Source organism: Meles meles, chromosome 6 (genome assembly GCF_922984935.1).
Source record: "Meles meles chromosome 6, mMelMel3.1 paternal haplotype, whole genome shotgun sequence".
Lineage (NCBI taxonomy): Eukaryota > Metazoa > Chordata > Mammalia > Carnivora > Mustelidae > Meles > Meles meles.
The window spans coordinates 99,577,760-99,595,368 of record NC_060071.1 but is presented as its reverse complement, the minus strand read 5'-3'; the positions used below and the strand labels follow the sequence as shown (position 1 = coordinate 99,595,368).

At 34.0% G+C, this 17,609-nt stretch overlaps 1 protein-coding gene across 2 annotated transcripts in view; it reads left to right on the top strand.

Moving 5' to 3' along the window:
* MDGA2 (MAM domain containing glycosylphosphatidylinositol anchor 2) overlaps positions 1–17,609 on the top strand; it is an 878,646-nt gene that overhangs the window by 744,053 nt on the left and 116,984 nt on the right. For both annotated transcript variants that reach the window (XR_006818839.1, XM_046010033.1), the window contains exon 9: positions 4,922–5,191. Coding sequence is in view for 1 of the 2 variants with exons in the window: in XM_046010033.1 (XP_045865989.1) it covers positions 4,922–5,191 (270 nt within the window). In the remaining variant the exon portion in view is untranslated. The remainder of the gene's footprint in view (positions 1–4,921; positions 5,192–17,609) is intronic.

Genomic DNA, 17,609 nt, shown 5'->3' with positions numbered 1-17,609 from the left:
AAAGTTGTGTATTGTTAACATTGGGCACATTTTATTACTTCGTTTCTTTAAAGCATTCAAATCTTTTAATTTTGTAATACAACTCTCTGGATCCACATATCTCTTTGCTTATTTATATTGATTCTCCTGTAGTAGCTTTTATTTTCCTCTAACCCCATTTCCATATTCAGCAGTAAATCCAAATTTGATATTTTACATGTCTTTGTTTATACTCGCTCTGAGCTATCTTAACAAAACCATATCCTGCAGTCAGGCCTCCATTTTGAGCTTTATATCTGTATTTCCACTTGGCTATCAGAGACAGGTGTGATTCTGGGCATATATTAGACAAAATATTCTAGATCATCTTTCTAATGCAAACAATCAAAGGTGCTAGGAAGTTACTAAAAAATACTATTAAATGCATTAAAATGTGTATTTTAAAAATACGATGTCAAATTTATAAGAAAGCCAGACAATGAGGCTGATTTTGCCCTGAGAGCATTTGCTAACAAAGATGAATTTGAGCTTCGGTTGTGATGGCATTTCTGGCCAAGGGATACAAAATTCCAAATCCAGAGTATTTCCTGGGGGAAAATTCTACCCATAGAAGTGGGAACTCAAAAGACTATATCCATAGGAGAAGAATAAAGTAGAAATAAACCCAGTCTACACATTCCTACTTCTAAGAAACTTACCTTTGAAGTGAGCAGAGTAGGGATGATGTGGGAATACATACTTTATATTATAATCACAAACTGCCTCTTATCTAGATTTTTAACTCAAATTCATATCACCTGGATGATTAAAGTAAAACCTTAAGCCAGGAACTTAGATTAATGTGATCCTAGACATTGATGTCAGTAGCTGCCTGTAGACACAAATCTCTCTAGAGGAAAAAAAAAATCATCTTAGGCATTAAAGAATTTATTTTTAAAAATATACTTTTAAAGAACATAAGTATTTTTAAAGACCAACGAATAGCACATAATCAAAATTAACCAAGACTACACAGAGATAAATTATCCTGAGAGAAGGCCAACAGAAAAACATCCTTAAAATCATAATTGGAAATACCCAACAGTATAAAACAATCACTTTATTTAAAGAAATAGGAGACAAACCTTACTATGTTTGCAGGTAATGAGAAAGTGTGAAAGTAATGGCATAACAGGTATACAAAAGAACTAGGCAGAATACTTGTAAATGAAAGCTTTGTTCTTATCATTAAAAACACAGTGGATGGGTTTAGCATGCTCAGAAGAATTTATTCATAATGCAATACAGGAAAAGCAAGACATGGAAAAGTTGGAAGAGAGTATAAAAGGCATAAAAGAGAGAATGCAAAAGATGCTCAAGTGAGGATAGAAAGAAAAGAGCTAAAAGAAAAGAAAAGAGTTAATGGTGAGATTTTCCAGAAATTTCTTAGATGAAAGACATCATACTTAAATCAACAGGTCTTAAAATCCAGCAAATCACAAACTGTTAAGTATAAAGAAATCTCTACTTAAAAATATTATATTGAAGCTGTAGAACATCAAAGGTAAAAATATTTGAAAGTAGCTGTAGAAAAAAAGCACAGTGACTTCAAAGTGTGAAAATTTGAGCTTACTTCCCTACAGCAGTAATGGCCATCTAAAGATGGTAGAATGGTGTCCTAACATACTGAAAGAAAATAACTGCCAACCTCTAATCCTATGTACAAGGAAAGCATCTCTTAAGAATAAGGTTAAAATATATATTTTCAGAAAATCAAGATCAGAAAGGTCACTAAAGATAATTCTAAATGATGTATTTTAGATAATATTTGAAAAGTGATCGTAGATTTGTATGGTCTTTAGTGAAAGAAGGCTTTAATGGGAAATGAGTCAGCATATATCTGGACAATTCTAAAATATTGTGCAGGCATAACATTATAGTAATGCCCAATAGGTTTTATGAGAAGAAAAGAGAGTTAAAATTAGTAGCAGGAAAGAAGAGTTGGGATAATCATGAAATCCATAAATCTGAAAGAAGACAAAGAAAAAAGATCACAAAACAAAATAAAAAGTACAAAACAGGAAGGTACATTTGTACTCAAATGTATCAATAGTCATAGTAAAATGTAAATAAAGTATTAAATGCTCTCAGTAAAATAAAAAGATTTCCAGACTTTCTTGAAAAAAATAGATTATAATCACATGGTGTTTAAGAGAGATGCTTGTAAAGTATAAGGATAATAGAACTTTAAAAGTTTGGAAAAGACATAACATGCAACTACTAAGTGAATGTCAGGGTAACTATATTAATTCGGAAAAATTCAAGTTTTAAATAACAAATTGCAAAATGATAAAAACTTCAATTAACCAATAAAACAAAGAAATTTTAAATTCGTATGTACTTGTGTAACCTCAAAATATGTAAATCAAAAAGGAGACATAAGTATAAGAATTTTTTTTAAACTACTACCCTTTTGGAAGTGTTTAACCACCATTCTTTTAAATTAATCCAAGTAGAATAAGCAGAGTAAAAACCCAACAACTGCATAGATGATTTGGACAACTCATTTGTCAGACTTGACCCAACACCACATCACGTCCCTAAATCGCAGACTGTTCCTTCTTTGCAAGCATGCATAGAACAAAATCAATTACATATTGGATTATAAATCATATTTCAACAAATTTCAGATAAAGCATATGGTCTATTTTCTTCTCTAACCACGATTAAATTAAAAAAACAGCAAGAAGAGATAATAAAAAATACCCAGTATATTTGTAAATGAAGAAACACTTGCCAACTAGGTATCCCTACTGTGTGACTAGCAGGTGCACAAGTTCAACACGTCCACTGTACCCTAAACTACCTCTCCTTCTTTCCCCATCTTCATCACTGACACCATTATTTACCTCACTATCTAAAACATCATTTGTGGTTTCAATGACATTGCCTTAGTTCAGTCTCTTAACAACGATGTTCTCAATTTCTCTGTGACCAGACTCTTCCCTTTGAGGTCTGTACTCCTCCTATCTGCCACAATATTCTTTCTAAAAGATTGGGTTAGTCAATAAAGCCTTCATTTAAAAAAAAAATTAGGTGGACTTAGAAGGTATTATACTAAGTGAAATAAGTCAAAGACAAATACCATATGATTTCATTTACATGTGGAATCTGACAAAAACAGACAAAACAGAAAAAGACTTCTCATGGATGCAGGAAACAGAGAGGTAACAGAAAAAGGGGCAGGGGATGGATGAAATAAAATGAAGGGGATTATGAGGTACAATAGAAAAAAATTAATGATTGTCAATACCAACAGAATAAAACCTATACTCCATGATGTGACATTCAAGAATCCTTGAATAGAGTCTCTTTCTTCCCATCTTTATTTCTTCCCGAGCTCTCATGCACATTTTGTGTACCAGCTATGCTAATTAATTTATGTTTCTCTAAACGCCCCCTCCTCTCTATCTTCTTTTTACCTTTGAGCATATTAATCTCTTTACCTGAGATGCTCTCTCTTATTGCTTACCCACCTGACCATTTCCTATATATGCTGGAAGGTAAAGCTCAAGTATCACATTCCGTGAGATGCCTTGCATGGTCAGTCCTCATAGTGTTATTCACTTCTTTACTTTCTACCTGAGAATTGTTTTTTGTCTTTCAGTTTTGTAAATCAGCAATTTAAATATCTGCCTATTGTATTAGGCATATTACATGCCTCATAAATTACATGCAGACAGGAATTTTTTTTCTCATTTATTTAAAAAAAATTCTTAACACTTACAAAGGAAGAGTTCAAAATTGAATTTGTGAGTAAAATGAAATTTAGTAAGATAGTTTAAACATGTTTATTGAAAGAAGCAAGAAGGGGCAGGCAACAGATTGGCAGCGAGAAAGGACAGCAATAATATAGAAAGTAGATGGGATAACATCCAATAAAAAATATTGGAGGGCACATTTGGTGTGGCTGTCCTAAAACCTTTTAGCATCTTGATGGAAGGGATGCCAAATAGAGTTGTATGGTTTTTATACTGCACAACTCAAGAGGATGTCATACACGTCTAGTCTATACTGCACAACTCAAGAGGATGTTATACACATCTAGTCAAGGATGCAATTGTGCTGTGCAATGCAATCCTGAGTAGTTTCCTAGCTTATTTCATTAAATGAACCCCAACATTAGTGTCAAGGAAGTAATTGTTATTTAACTACTGGGAGTCATTAAGAAAGGGATTATATTTTGCATATTCTACATAATGAGAGAAGTATGTAACACTTTATAGAAATCTTTCTGTCAAATACAAAAAAGTTAGGTACCTGATGTAGCAAGTTTTTATTATACGGAAAGCAATCACAATTAAAACATGTAAGTGAATCATTGCAGTGAGTTAGAAACTATGTCCACCTGTGGTATAATTTGCAGAGTTTGCTTAAGACACATGAGTATTATAACTTTTAGTCAAAGCAGTTCAGACAAAATAATTTAGAAAATAAATAACATATTTGTGCTGCCTATTCTGTTAAATAACGGATACTCAGAAGCCAAAGTAGGAATAATTAGAATTCACCAACTTGAACCCATGGCTTTATCTGTTTCAAAGTCTTATGCTAGTTTGAAGATTCTGTGTTTTACAGCAAGAACATCAACTGGTTGCTGACAATATAAACCAAACATAGTCATGATATTTTGTTCTGGGAAGTAGCTAGAAAGGATAAATGAACTCTGCTACTTTCACCTGCAAATGCTTTTTCAAAGCAATGAATCTCATTCACTGCCCACAGTCCGTAAATGATATTTCCCATTTCCTGTCCCAAACTGAAGTTCCTGGTTTGTTCTCCACCCACCTCTGACTCCTTCCCTGTTGCTAGATGTGCTCTTAAAAATAGCTTCTCACAATAATAATAGCTCCTGGCTTATTGCAAACCACGTGTTTCATCTGTTTTAACATGTCTTCTACAGATCCTCCTGCTGTGGAGCCAGCGTTCCTGGAGATCCGGCAAGGACAAGATCGAAGTATTACTATGAGCTGCCGGGTTCTGAGAGCCTATCCAATACGGGTGCTGACCTACGAGTGGCGCTTAGGCAATAAATTATTACGGACGGGTCAGTTTGACTCTCAAGAGTACACAGAATACCCAGTGAGGAGTCTTTCCAATGAGAACTATGGGGTTTATAATTGTAGCATCATAAATGAAGCTGGAGCTGGGAGATGCAGCTTTCTTGTTACAGGTAAGATTCTAAATATTTCACCTTGTATATATTTTTGATGAAGGGATCTTAGGCTAAGTCAATGTGTTTTGTAAATCCATGGAACATACTATGAGTAACTTGTCTGCTATAGTTAGAGCTATTCATTTCTTTCAGAGGCAAATTTATTTTAGTAGTTGCAGTTTATGTGCCTGTGAAATTAGAAGTTTATGGGAATTCAAGATTTGGTTGAAGAGGTTGGTTATTTTGAGTGTTTAATAAAGTGACAAATCTTAACCAGCTTTTTTATATCAAATTGCAAATATTAATACATATTTTCTTCTGCAAGTCTAAAAGTGCTTGTTAACCAATACCTGCTTTGGTTTTCTTAACAGTAGAAAGGGTATTTTTCTTCTTATTATTTATTTACTACCTCTGTATGTTTGGTGGAACTCAATTTTGTCCTTGGCTTACCTTTGGTTAACAAATATTCAAAGGAAAAGCAATAAAGTTGTATCTGGCATATAATAAATTAGAAAGAAGTATCCATCAATACATTTGATGTCATTATCTGAGTGTATATTAAAGGAAATATTAAGTCTGTATTAAATCATAGGTAATTATATAAATTATTTTATAATCTATATACTAAAGTAAATTTGTGTGATTTTTGAGCTGGGATTTAGACATACATTAAAAAGATATAGTCCTTTTATTCCTTTTCAGGATTATTTTGTTCTGGTAAAGTTAATTTTAATAGTTGGATAGTTCTTTAATAGTTTAATAGTTCTTTTACTAGTTCATGCCAGTAAAAGAAGAAACTGGACATTGTATATTATCTGAAAAGCAGGTATAAATATTACTATTAAAGTGTTTCAGGTTTAATTAAAACTTGTTCATTAGTAATATATATTTTTATTCACAAGTTCTTACTTGTAAGAAAATTTTCTAAACATGAATCACCTTGAGATATTTTGGCTTCTTGAAATGTGATAGTAGGTAGATAAAATGTAACGGACGAACCAATATGAAGATGTCCCCTTTGCTGGATCTTACCACCTCTTGATTTTGCAATCCCTTTTTTCAGCATTCAGTTGGACTTAAAGATTTCTACTTTGATTCTTAAAGTGAACTAGTCAAACAAAACCGGAAGTCCCTAGGACCATACTAGTTACAGGGATCTCACTGCTAATTTTTATCCCTAGAAATATTTACAAGGGAAAGAGAATGTAATTTATTATTCTGTGGGGTAATTTTTTTAAAAGATTTAATTTAATTTTTTAAATACTTTATTATTTATTTGACAGAGAGAGAGAGAGATCACAAGTAGGCAGAGAGGAAGGCAAAGAGAGAGGAGGAAGCAGGCTCCCAGCTGAGCAGAAAGCCCAATGCAGGGCTCGATCCCGGGACCCTGGGATCATGACCTGAGCTGAAGGAAGAGGCTTTAACCCACTGAGCCACTGAGGTGCCCCTCTGTGGAGTAATTTAAATGGCATCATGTACTTTCACTGTTTACCTATTATTGTCCCCAAACAATAAGAATCTTGCAAAGGTAGTTGTTTTCTACTTATTGGTAGAAACAGTAGACCTTTTCTTTTTCTTTTTTTTTTTTTTCCATTAACACCCGAAACAAAAATACTAACTTTAGTCTAGTTTAGGTCATGCTGCCTCTGTAAGATCTTCATTTGTTCTCTGTTATGTGACCCAAATCCTATTTTCTGAACTAGAAGACAAGCTAATTTCCATTCAAGATCCATGGGGTGTAGTAAGTAGATTTTGATAGCTCCAGAAAGGAATAAACCTGTTAAGGGTTGCCCCACAAAGGGAGAGGAAATAGCCCCATGAATTGATTTGTTTCTAGTGTGTATTTTTCTGTCTTCATGTCAGCCTCATCATTTCAATATTTCCACATATAATCTAATATAGTTTTGAAGAAAAGAGAAAATAATTGTGTTCCAAGTATTGTATAATCCTGGAAAATATACATTTGACCCTTGAACAATACAGTAGTTTGGAGCATCAACCCCCCAGATAGTAAAAAATTTTCATATATCTTTTAACTCCCTCAAAACTTCACTAATAGCCTACTGTTGACCAGGAGGCTTACTGATGACATAGTCTTAACACATATTTTGCATGTTATATGTATTATATACCTTATTTCTACAATAAAGTAAGCTAGAGATGTTTTATAAACCATATTTTTATAAGGTAAGCTAGAGAAAAGAAAATGTTATTAAGAGAATCGTAAGAGAAAATACATTTATAGTACTGTGCTGTAAAACGAAAAAAAAAAAAAAAAACAGAAACCTCCATGTGTAAGTAGACCCATGAAGTTCAAATCTCTGTTGTTCAAGGGTTTCATTGTATAAAGAAATCAATGATTCCATAGAATCAGAGGTCTGGAAGAAACTTAAAAAACACATTTTTTCTATTAAAAATATATCACAGTTAGTAATCCTATGAATTTTCTGCAATTCAAAACCCTTTAAAGCTATACTGAAGGGAACTAAGTAATAGGATATATTCAAGAAGACATATATTCTTTATCCACAAAACAGATCTTTGAAGACAATTATGTTTACTTCCTGACAGCCAAATTAAGAAAATTTTATTTTTTATTATTATAAATATTTTACCAACTTCAAGACCACTTTTCCACTAGTCATGAATGTTATACAGTTACCCAAAAGTGAACTTGATCTCACTCTGCATCAAAATGTACAGCAGCAGCCCTCACATTTATATTTACTTTAGCTCCCAGGAAAGCTAAAAAATTCACACCTCTTTTCCCAGTTATAGCATTGTGTGTGTGATGTGTGTGGGAGTATGGAGATAGGTGAGTGAGGTTGTGTTTACTGAGAAGTCAGGGTGTGAGAATATTTTTGTATAAAGGATAAAGAATGTAAGCAAAGATATTTTGGGAAGTGAATAGCCTAGCTTGTAGCGCACTGTCTGTGTTAGAAAATATTAACCATAATACCACAAAATATGGTATATTTTCATTTATTTACTAATATTGTTATGGTAAAGATAAGCATAATTTTGTTTGTTTGTTTTATGGTTTAAGTAAGCTTTGTGAACAATGGTAGGAACCCAAACACCATTTATCACATTTTTCTATGGAGAGTATTTATAAATTCCAGGAAGTATATATACACAGTTATATAAAATTTAGACTTATAAACCATTTAAGAATTTGATCAATGGAGACAATTTTAGATTCTTTTAAATGAAACTTACTAAAGGAATGTTGTCTACTTTAACAGGTAACAGTGTATATATACTCTATAAGAATTTTTATTGCAGGGGGCACCTGGGTGGCTCAGTGGATTAAGCCGCTGCCTTCGGCTCAGGTCATGATCTCAGGGTCCTGGGATCGAGCCCCGCATCGGGCTCTCTGCTCTGCAGGGAGCCTGCTTCCTCCTCTCTCTCTGCCTGCCTCTCTGCCTACTTGTGACCTCTCTCTGTCAGATAAATAAATAAAATCTTTAAAAAAAAAAGAATTTTTATTGCATAACTACAAAATATAATTGAACGTAAAACAACTTGTATGTATTATCTCCTTACTGATGAAAGTTTTGCAATCTGGAAAATATTTAACAATTATTTACTGTGTAACAACTATTGCCTGGTACTAGGGAGGATACTAGAAATAAAGCAATAAATACTCTCTCCCAGAAATCTTTCACTATCATATAAGTTTCTAAGTCTTATCAGTTTTATATCTGTTTGGTATTTTGAAGCTATCATTTTATTTTTACCCTTACTGTACTTGTAATGCCTTATATTCTCTTATCTGGGATATTATCTAACCTTTTATCTGATATCTGAATATTCCTCCTCTTTTCGTTTCAGTCCATAGTGTCCATACTTTCTTCCATACTGCGGGACTTTATTTTCCTGGAAAGTGTGTCTTACTCTTAATGGAAAATGTTGATCTTCATGGCCTATAGGTGCCATATAAATTCATCGTCATGAGTTTTCAAACCACTCATTAATATCCCAAATAGAATATATAGAATCATCTCTCCTTCAATCCTACCAATTACTCCAAACTCTAGTCAAATTAGATCATGATGCCTGCCACCAAATCATTACATATTTTCAAAACTCTCTGCTTTTGTTCACATACGACTTTATTCTCAAATACTAGCCCTTTGTGTATTCTACTAGATTATGGTGACCCTTGTGTATGCCTTTACCAGGATCATTTTGGACCTTGCCCCTCAGCCAACTAGAGATGTGTAGATTGTAATAGTATAGTATGTTATAATTCACAAATTAATTATGTATGTTATTACTGTTCAAGTATCTGAAAGTATCAGTGAAACTCCAAGTAACCATGATTTAAGCAAGATAGAAAACTATTATGCTCAGGTTAAACCGTGAAGTTTTATTTCGGAAACTAACATAATGTCTCTTCCACAAAGTCTTCAGGGATTCAGGTTTTTTCCATCTTACTGCTCAGTCATCATCAATAGATGGCACAACTTATAGCCCTTATGGCTACTGAAGTCCCAGCTTTATCTCTATATTTCAGTGAATTACCTCTTTTTAAGGAAACTTCTTTAAAAAGTAGTACTTTTTAGACATCCTTTCTGCTTGCATTTTGTTGGAGACAACTCAGTCCTATTGGTGTATCTGCAATAAAGGCTATGGGGTACAGATTTTATTCTAAGATTATATCACACTTGCCCGTACATATTTTAAATTGCCTTATTTGAAAATATTGTAATGAAATTAAATGGAGATTATCAAGGAAAATCTAGGTTTCATCACTGTAACCTTTAACACCATTACTGATAGGCAACTTTTAGGAACCATGGCTATTGGGGTCTTAGAATAATTTGAAAGACAAGAATAATATGTGTAATCAGAGACTTCATAAGATATTCTATTGATGAGCAATGGAATTGAGAGCACTGTGTTACTTACTGCTGACCTACCCATTACTACAAACTGAGCATCTTGAAACAGAACACATTTATATTCTCACAATTTCTGTGCCAGGAGTCCGGGCATGGCTTAGCTAGGTCCTCTGTTCTGGGTCTCACAAGGCTGTGATCAAAGTGTTGGGTGAATGTTCTTATCTGGAGGCTCACCTTCAGACAGGAAGTTGAATCATGTCCAAACTTATTAAGGTTATTGAAAGAATTAATTTCCTTATGGTTGTATGATAGAGGACCCAAGTGTTTTACTCATTGTTGGCTGAGGCCACTTTCATGTCCTAGAAGATACCTGCATGTCCTAGAGACCACCTGTAGTTCTCAGTCATGTGGGCTTCCCATCATGGATGTCTACTTCATCAGGCCAGCAAGAAGAATCTCTAGCTCAGGTCAACCAAGATGGAATCTTTTATATTGTAGCATAATTACCGAAGTGACATCCCATCAGTTTCTTCCCACTTTCATTAGGAAAGAATTACACACAAAGACATGAAAACCAGAGGTAGGAATCACAAGAAGTCAGTTTAGAGTCTCTCTGCCACAAATACCAGCATTTTCTGCCACAAGGAGTATTTTTTTTTTAAGAGCTACATGTAAAGGTAACTAACTGATTTATCTATAGCAATATTTAAAGAAATCCTTCAATTCAATATCTTTCAATAAACATGGCAAATAGGGTTTTACCAAGCAAAAATTTGCCTGTGATTGTTATTTTCACCTCTAGTTTGGAAATATTTGTACTAGGGTTATGCATAATTTTCCTTTTGCTATATTGCAATATTCAGATTTACATATTACTACTACGATTTTATCCATGTTCAGCAACAGCAGATCAGACACAGAACTAAAATTTGATTCTAGAGAACAAATAAGGCAAAGATGAGACAGTTTTATGAAAGGGAGTACATGTTATCACTCAGTGAACACAAAGAAATTCAGGTCGACTGGGAGCTATAATGTTGCCTGAGACAGGAGAAAATTCTGTTGGATGACTCTAGCTTTGCTTAGTTTTAGAGAATGAAGAGAAGGAAATAATAACCAAATCAGATTTGACTCCAAATCAAAATATCAAAATATTTTATTCTTGTTTCCTAATGTCAGATTGAATTATATACCATCCAAATGAAATTTGGATTTTATTCTCTGGCAATGCATACGTTTGTTTTATTCAGCCAGATATTTAATTTCTTATGAATATCTAAAAATGAGCAACATAAGATTATGGATAAATCATTAATAGCTATCAGAAGTAAGAGCAAATGAAATTGGAAATATATCTAGTACAATTTCCAATGATAAGTTGGGGCACCTGGGTGGCTCAGTCAGTTAAGTGTCAGACTTGGTTTTGGCTCAGGTCATGATCCCAGGGTCATGAGACCGAACCCCACCTCTGGCTCCTTGGTGCTAGTCTGCTTAAAATTTCTCTCCTCCTTCCCCCATCACTCCTCCCCCTGTGCCCATGTGTGCTCACTCTTTGTCTCTCTCTATATATATTTATCTCTTAAATAAATTAATAAATCTTTAAAAAAATTCCTGTAATAACTCTAAAAGGCAAAAAATTTGCATATAAAATTAATTATTTTTCAGGGCAGAATTTTATTAAATTTATTAAAGTTTTATTTATCATAATAGATAAACTAGTAGATCCCAATGTTTCAGCCAGATTATGAGATTTAGCTATTTTTTATAGAGCAGAAAATGCATCATATAGTCTAACAACTCTTAATGTGTAGCATTCTACAGTGTGTAAATTGATTCCACTTATATCTTTTTCATCTCAAACAATCCTGCAAATTGCGTAAAAGTGGTGGTATCACCCTCCTTTGACAGATTTGGCTGACAAAGGCTCAGGAAGCCAAAAATAAAATGTATGTCTTCTAATTGTAAATTCAAGCTCTTTTTGACATACCTCAGTGAATCTTTTATAAGTGGTGCTAAGGGAATTTTTTATTAATTAAGCTAGATAAAATGTAGGTGAGTCCATGATGAATCTGAAAAAGTAGAAGTAGAAATGTGAATACTAATTAAGGAAGTCAGCGCCATCAGTAAGCAAAAATAGTACCAAAATTTGTCTAGGATCTAATTTATACAATATTTTAGACAAATTTTATTTTTTTCCTCTAATAAACACTTCATGAGTAGTCTATATTTCACATTATATTTAAGGAAAAACTTCAATTAAAATTTTTATTGTATTTGATGTAGAAGTTTGATGCTTCCTTAAATTCTCTTGTTACTCATTTTCTTCATTATAAAATCATGTAATTCCTCCAATGAAAGATTCAAAGCAGTGTAGTCATAAAAAGCCTATTGTTGGGCCCAAAAATATAACATGGCAATGTAAAAGAGTAATTTAAGATAGATTTCATGCACTTACATTTCATTTATCACAGATAGTTCAAAATAGACAAACTAAGAAAGTTGTGCTTCTCATCTGATGCACTAATTTATGAATGACACATATCATTATTCACTATAACACACTATCTGGTCTAGTAGACCAGAGAGAGAAAGTTCAAGCTAAATTTGTTTGTTTTGTCTTGTTTTTTTTCCTTTAGGGTGTAAAGAATTTGATAAGAATGGAAATTAACTGAATTTAGTAAAATTAAAGTAGATTTGAAAGAGTTAAACATCAAAGTCAGAAAAACTGTCCCTGGGTAAAAGAAGGGAAGCATAGCTGAGAGACAGACCTAGAGAGAGTAAGGTGATCACATCTTGGAACCAAAAAAGAAACAGGTAAACATCTACATGCAATTAGAAGCGGGATATAAGACTCAAACTAGGGATGATGAGCTATAGACTGAATTGTTTCCCTCAAAAATTCATATGTTGCAGCTCCCCCTCCCCCATACACACACACACACACACACACACACACACACACACTGCCCCAGTGTGATAGTATTTGGAGATGAATATTTGGAGATGAGGACTTTGGGAAATCAGTAGGTTTAGATGAGGTCATGAGGGTAGAGTCCTCATAATGGTATTATAGTAACCCCATAAGAAGAGATACCAGAGAACTTGCTCCCTTGCTGTCTCATGCCATATGCAAACACACTGAAAAGATGGCCATCTGTAAGTTAGGAAGAGAGCAGTCACCAGAAACTGGCTATGCTGGTGCCTTAATCTTGGACTACCATCCATCAGAACTCTGAGAAAATAAATGGCTGGTTGTTTAAGCCATCTACGTTATGGTATTTTGTTATGGGGTTCATACAGGCAGTCCATGCAGACAGCCTGCCATAATCATAAATGCCATACCATGTCAGAAATCACTGTATTAGATTATAGCAAGGAGCAAAGAAAACAGTCTCATGGTCTGCATGAAGCTTTCTGGATAATATATTGTGAGTGTGGCTGTCTTTCCTTCTTGGTAACTATATAAAAATAGTTCTTCATTGCCTGACAGATGTTAACAATGTCTAACAGTTCAACTGTGTGTAGGCCATTAAACTCTCTGTGGCCATGGCTCCTTTATCTGTAGAATGGAAGACCTGCTTCCCATAAAACATAATTTTGGGAATACCAATTAAGTTAATCAGTTCAGCAGTGTTTTAAAAGCAAAATAGTATGATCATAACAAGGTTAACATAGATTGATTTTCGGCTTTAGTCATAGGTAAGCAAACTCTTACTGCTTTCTATCTTGGTAACATAACAATGAAAATACCACCCAAAAAAGTGGGGGAGGAAGGATGATTGATTGCAGAAATATTGTCAGTAATCAATACACACCTGAGCTCTGGTCAAGAGACAGATGAGTGATGAGACAATCAAGCTGGAGTAGAAGCCAGTAACATTTTGGAGCTAATCTGAGAGAAGATTTTGTATTTTAGGGGGGAGGGAGGTGTTTATTTTTTTCTTCCGTTGTATATTATTTTATGGATTATTACCTGACATTATCATAGGGCAAAAAAGCAGACTCTCACTTGAAACACTATAGGGCAAATTGAGAAAGAGAACTAGAGCCTGCCAGGAGTAGACAGTGTAGAATGGTGAAGTCAGCCAAGATGGCTGACTCCTGCATTTCTTCTTTTCTTTCCCCTCCTTCCCTCCCCAGACCTTTGCAACAGAGGACTCCCCAGAGACAGTATCTGGAATTGAGGTATTGGAAACTGGGTATACTGGGGAGAGAAATTCCCTGAGGGGGATCAGGATGGAAAGATAGAGAATTATGGGACTGATGCCAAAAGCAGAATCTCTCTGTCCTAAAGCACACTTCCCCTCTCCCAGGAGGCGCACGAACAAGCAACTAGGCTATTTCACCCTTATAGGCAATATCAGACAAGGTAGTCAGGGGACTTCCATGGAAAAAAAATATGCACAATCAAAAACAAAATTATTATGAAAGAAAGAAAATAATCCATTTTGCAATGATGAGAGTAATAAGAAACAATGCTAAATGCCACAAATAAGTATAAGAAACAATGCTAAATACCACAAAACAACATCTTCAGAGAAAGCAGGGATGATATAAGAAGTAGAAGGAAGAAAACTAGCAGTGAAGAAAAACTACTTGGTGATAATGGATATAAGAAATGTAATTGCTAAAATAAATAAGTAAATGACTAGCCTAAATATCCAGAATAGACACAGTCAAAGAATAAGTAGGTTAGCTAGAATATCTGGTTTAGAAACCTTCCCAAAAAGCAGCAATAGAGAATACAAATATAAAGTGAAATTTTAAGAAATGGGAGAAGAAAAGCAAAAGTATAAATAGAAGTCCTCCCCCCAGCACCTGGAGGAGTTCCTAGAACAGTGTATACTACTAATGAACACTTGTGGAAGGAAGGAAGGAAGGAAGGAAGGAAGGAAGGATAGAAGAACTGAATGAAACCATAGAAGAAGAAAAATTTTTAAAGTTTAAAGTTCATACGTGAATTTTCATCCAGGTTAAATTAAACACATTATTTAAATTAGACTTTAAAGTTTGGGGCCACTTTTTGACTCTGTTTATATGTTTTAGAATATTTGTCAGTTTGGGGCACCTGGGTGGCTCAGTGGATTAAGCCACTGCCTTCGGCTCAGGTCATGATCTCAGGGTCCTGGGATCGAGCCCCACGTCAGGCTCTCTGCTCTGTAGGGAGCCTGCTTCCTCCTCTCTCTCTGCCTGCTCTCTGCCTACTTGTGATCTCTCTCTGTCAAATAAATAAAAAAATAAAATCTTAAAAAAAAAAGAATATTTATCAGTTCTTTTCTTTATACTAATTTTCTTTCATTTCTAATTTAAGCAGTATCATATACTTAGCCATATAGTAACCATGTCTTTAAAATACACACACTATACAACCCATGTCTTTAAAAATTCCTACTTTTGTAAGATGAAGGATAATTAGTATATAGTGTTATATTAGTTGCAGGTGTACAGTTAATGATTCAACAATTCTATTAATTTCTCATTGCTCATCACAATTATTGCATTCTTAACATATTTCACTCATCCCCCTGCCCACCTCTTCTCTGGCAACTGCCAGTTTGTTCTGTATATTTAAGAGTCTGTTTTTCTGTTTATCCCTTTTTGTTTGTTTTGTTTCTTAAATTCTATGTATGAGGGAAATCATATGGTATTTGTCTTTCTCTGACTTATTTCATTTAGCTCTATCCCCTCTAGGTCCATCCATGTTGTTGCAAAGGTGACATTTTATTCTGTTTTATAGAAGATTGATAATGCCATATATATATATATATATATATATATATATATATATATATAACACATCTTTTAAGTCATTGAGCATTGTGATTTAGCTTTGCTAAACTCTTGAAAGTGACCTGGTAAAAATGAGTAGGATCAGCCTTTTTACTGTTTACTATAGTCTTTACCTGAGGATTGGGCTACAGAGGCGAGGTGAAACCATATGAGGCTTAGCATTTTCTATTTGGGTTCAGAGTAGAAAAGTGGTAGTAGAATTCAAGCAGTGCCAGAGAAAGCTAGGATTTCAGCAAAATAATATACACCTCCTTAAAATTCTAGAGATCCTGGTGAGGTATCAGAAGGATTAAGCCTTAGGAAATAAGGGTCATGCTAGAGAAGGGCCTCATCTAGATACTCCCTGACAAAACTGAACACCAAGCACTGATAAGATTCCTGGGCAGGCAGAATTTAGAAGTCGAATCCCACCACATTAGAAGATTCTAACTTGGGAAACACGCTAGGTTCTCCACTGATCTCACCCCAATAAAATGTAAAAAGCTAGCATGCAAAAGTATCAGGTGGTTGGCGGGTAACTGAATTACCTGGTAGAATAAACACAACGCTCTTCAGAGGAAGAGAACATAGTCCAGTTATATGTAATATTTAAAGTCATATAATATGTAATGTTATATTTATCACTAATAGTGTAGTAATAACAATTATAATTTATTACTGTAATGCTCAATAAACAATAAAAATTATTGACATGTAAAGAAAATAGGAAATGTTACTCTGAGTTAAGAATAACAGTGGTCTATTAAAAAGGAGCTCTGAGATAGCCTAAATAGCAAAAACTAGCTATTACTAATAATTTCAAAGTATTCAAGGAAAATATGTTCTAAGATTTAAAGATAAATGCTGTATTTATGAGAGGATGAATAAGAAGTTTCAGCAGAGGAGGAAAAACCCTCTAATAAAGAACTAAATGCAAATTCTGCAACTAAAACTGTACAATAATTGAAATGAAAAAATTACCTGGATGGGCTTAACAGCATACGGGAAAAGTCAGAGGGATCAGTGAAATTGAAGACAACTTGAAAGAGCTGATACAATCTGATAGAAAAAGAAATGAAGACTAAAGAAAAGAGATTAAGAACTTGGGGGATGATATAAAATGGTCCAAAATGGATATGACTGAAGTTCTAAAAGAAGAGAATGAGAACAGGACAAAAAAAAAAATTCTTCAAACCCACAGATCCAAGCATATCATTGTACAGAAAGCAAGAAAAATAAAGAGAAAACCACACCTAGGTACACGCTAATCGAACTGCAGAAAACCAGACAGAGAAAATTTTCAAAGCAGACAAAACAAAAAATGATATTCTGATGATATGCGTGACAGTTACCCCATCATTAAAAACAGTGTGGGCTGGAAGACAATGGAAAAACGTCTCTAAATCTTCAAAATTCTTTAAAATACTGTCAGTTTATAATTTTATATCCAGTGAAAACATACTTTAAAAATTAGCATCAACTATATTTTTCTGAACAATGAAAGCTAGAGAATTAGTAGTCAGCAAAACTGTACCACAAAATATGCCAAAGGATATTCTTCCTAATAAAGGGAAAAGTTATTAGTGGATATCAGAATCTATAAAAAGAAATAGAGTCTTTCCTCCTATGTTTCCTCTAGGAATTTTATGGTTTCAGCCTTACATTTAAATCTTTAATCCATTTTGAGTTCATTATGTATGGTGATAGACAAGGGTTCAATTTTCATTCTTCGGGATATGGATATCCAGTTTTCTCAACACCATTTATTGAAGAAACTATCTTCTTATAATGTATTCTTGACAAAGATCAGTTGACACATA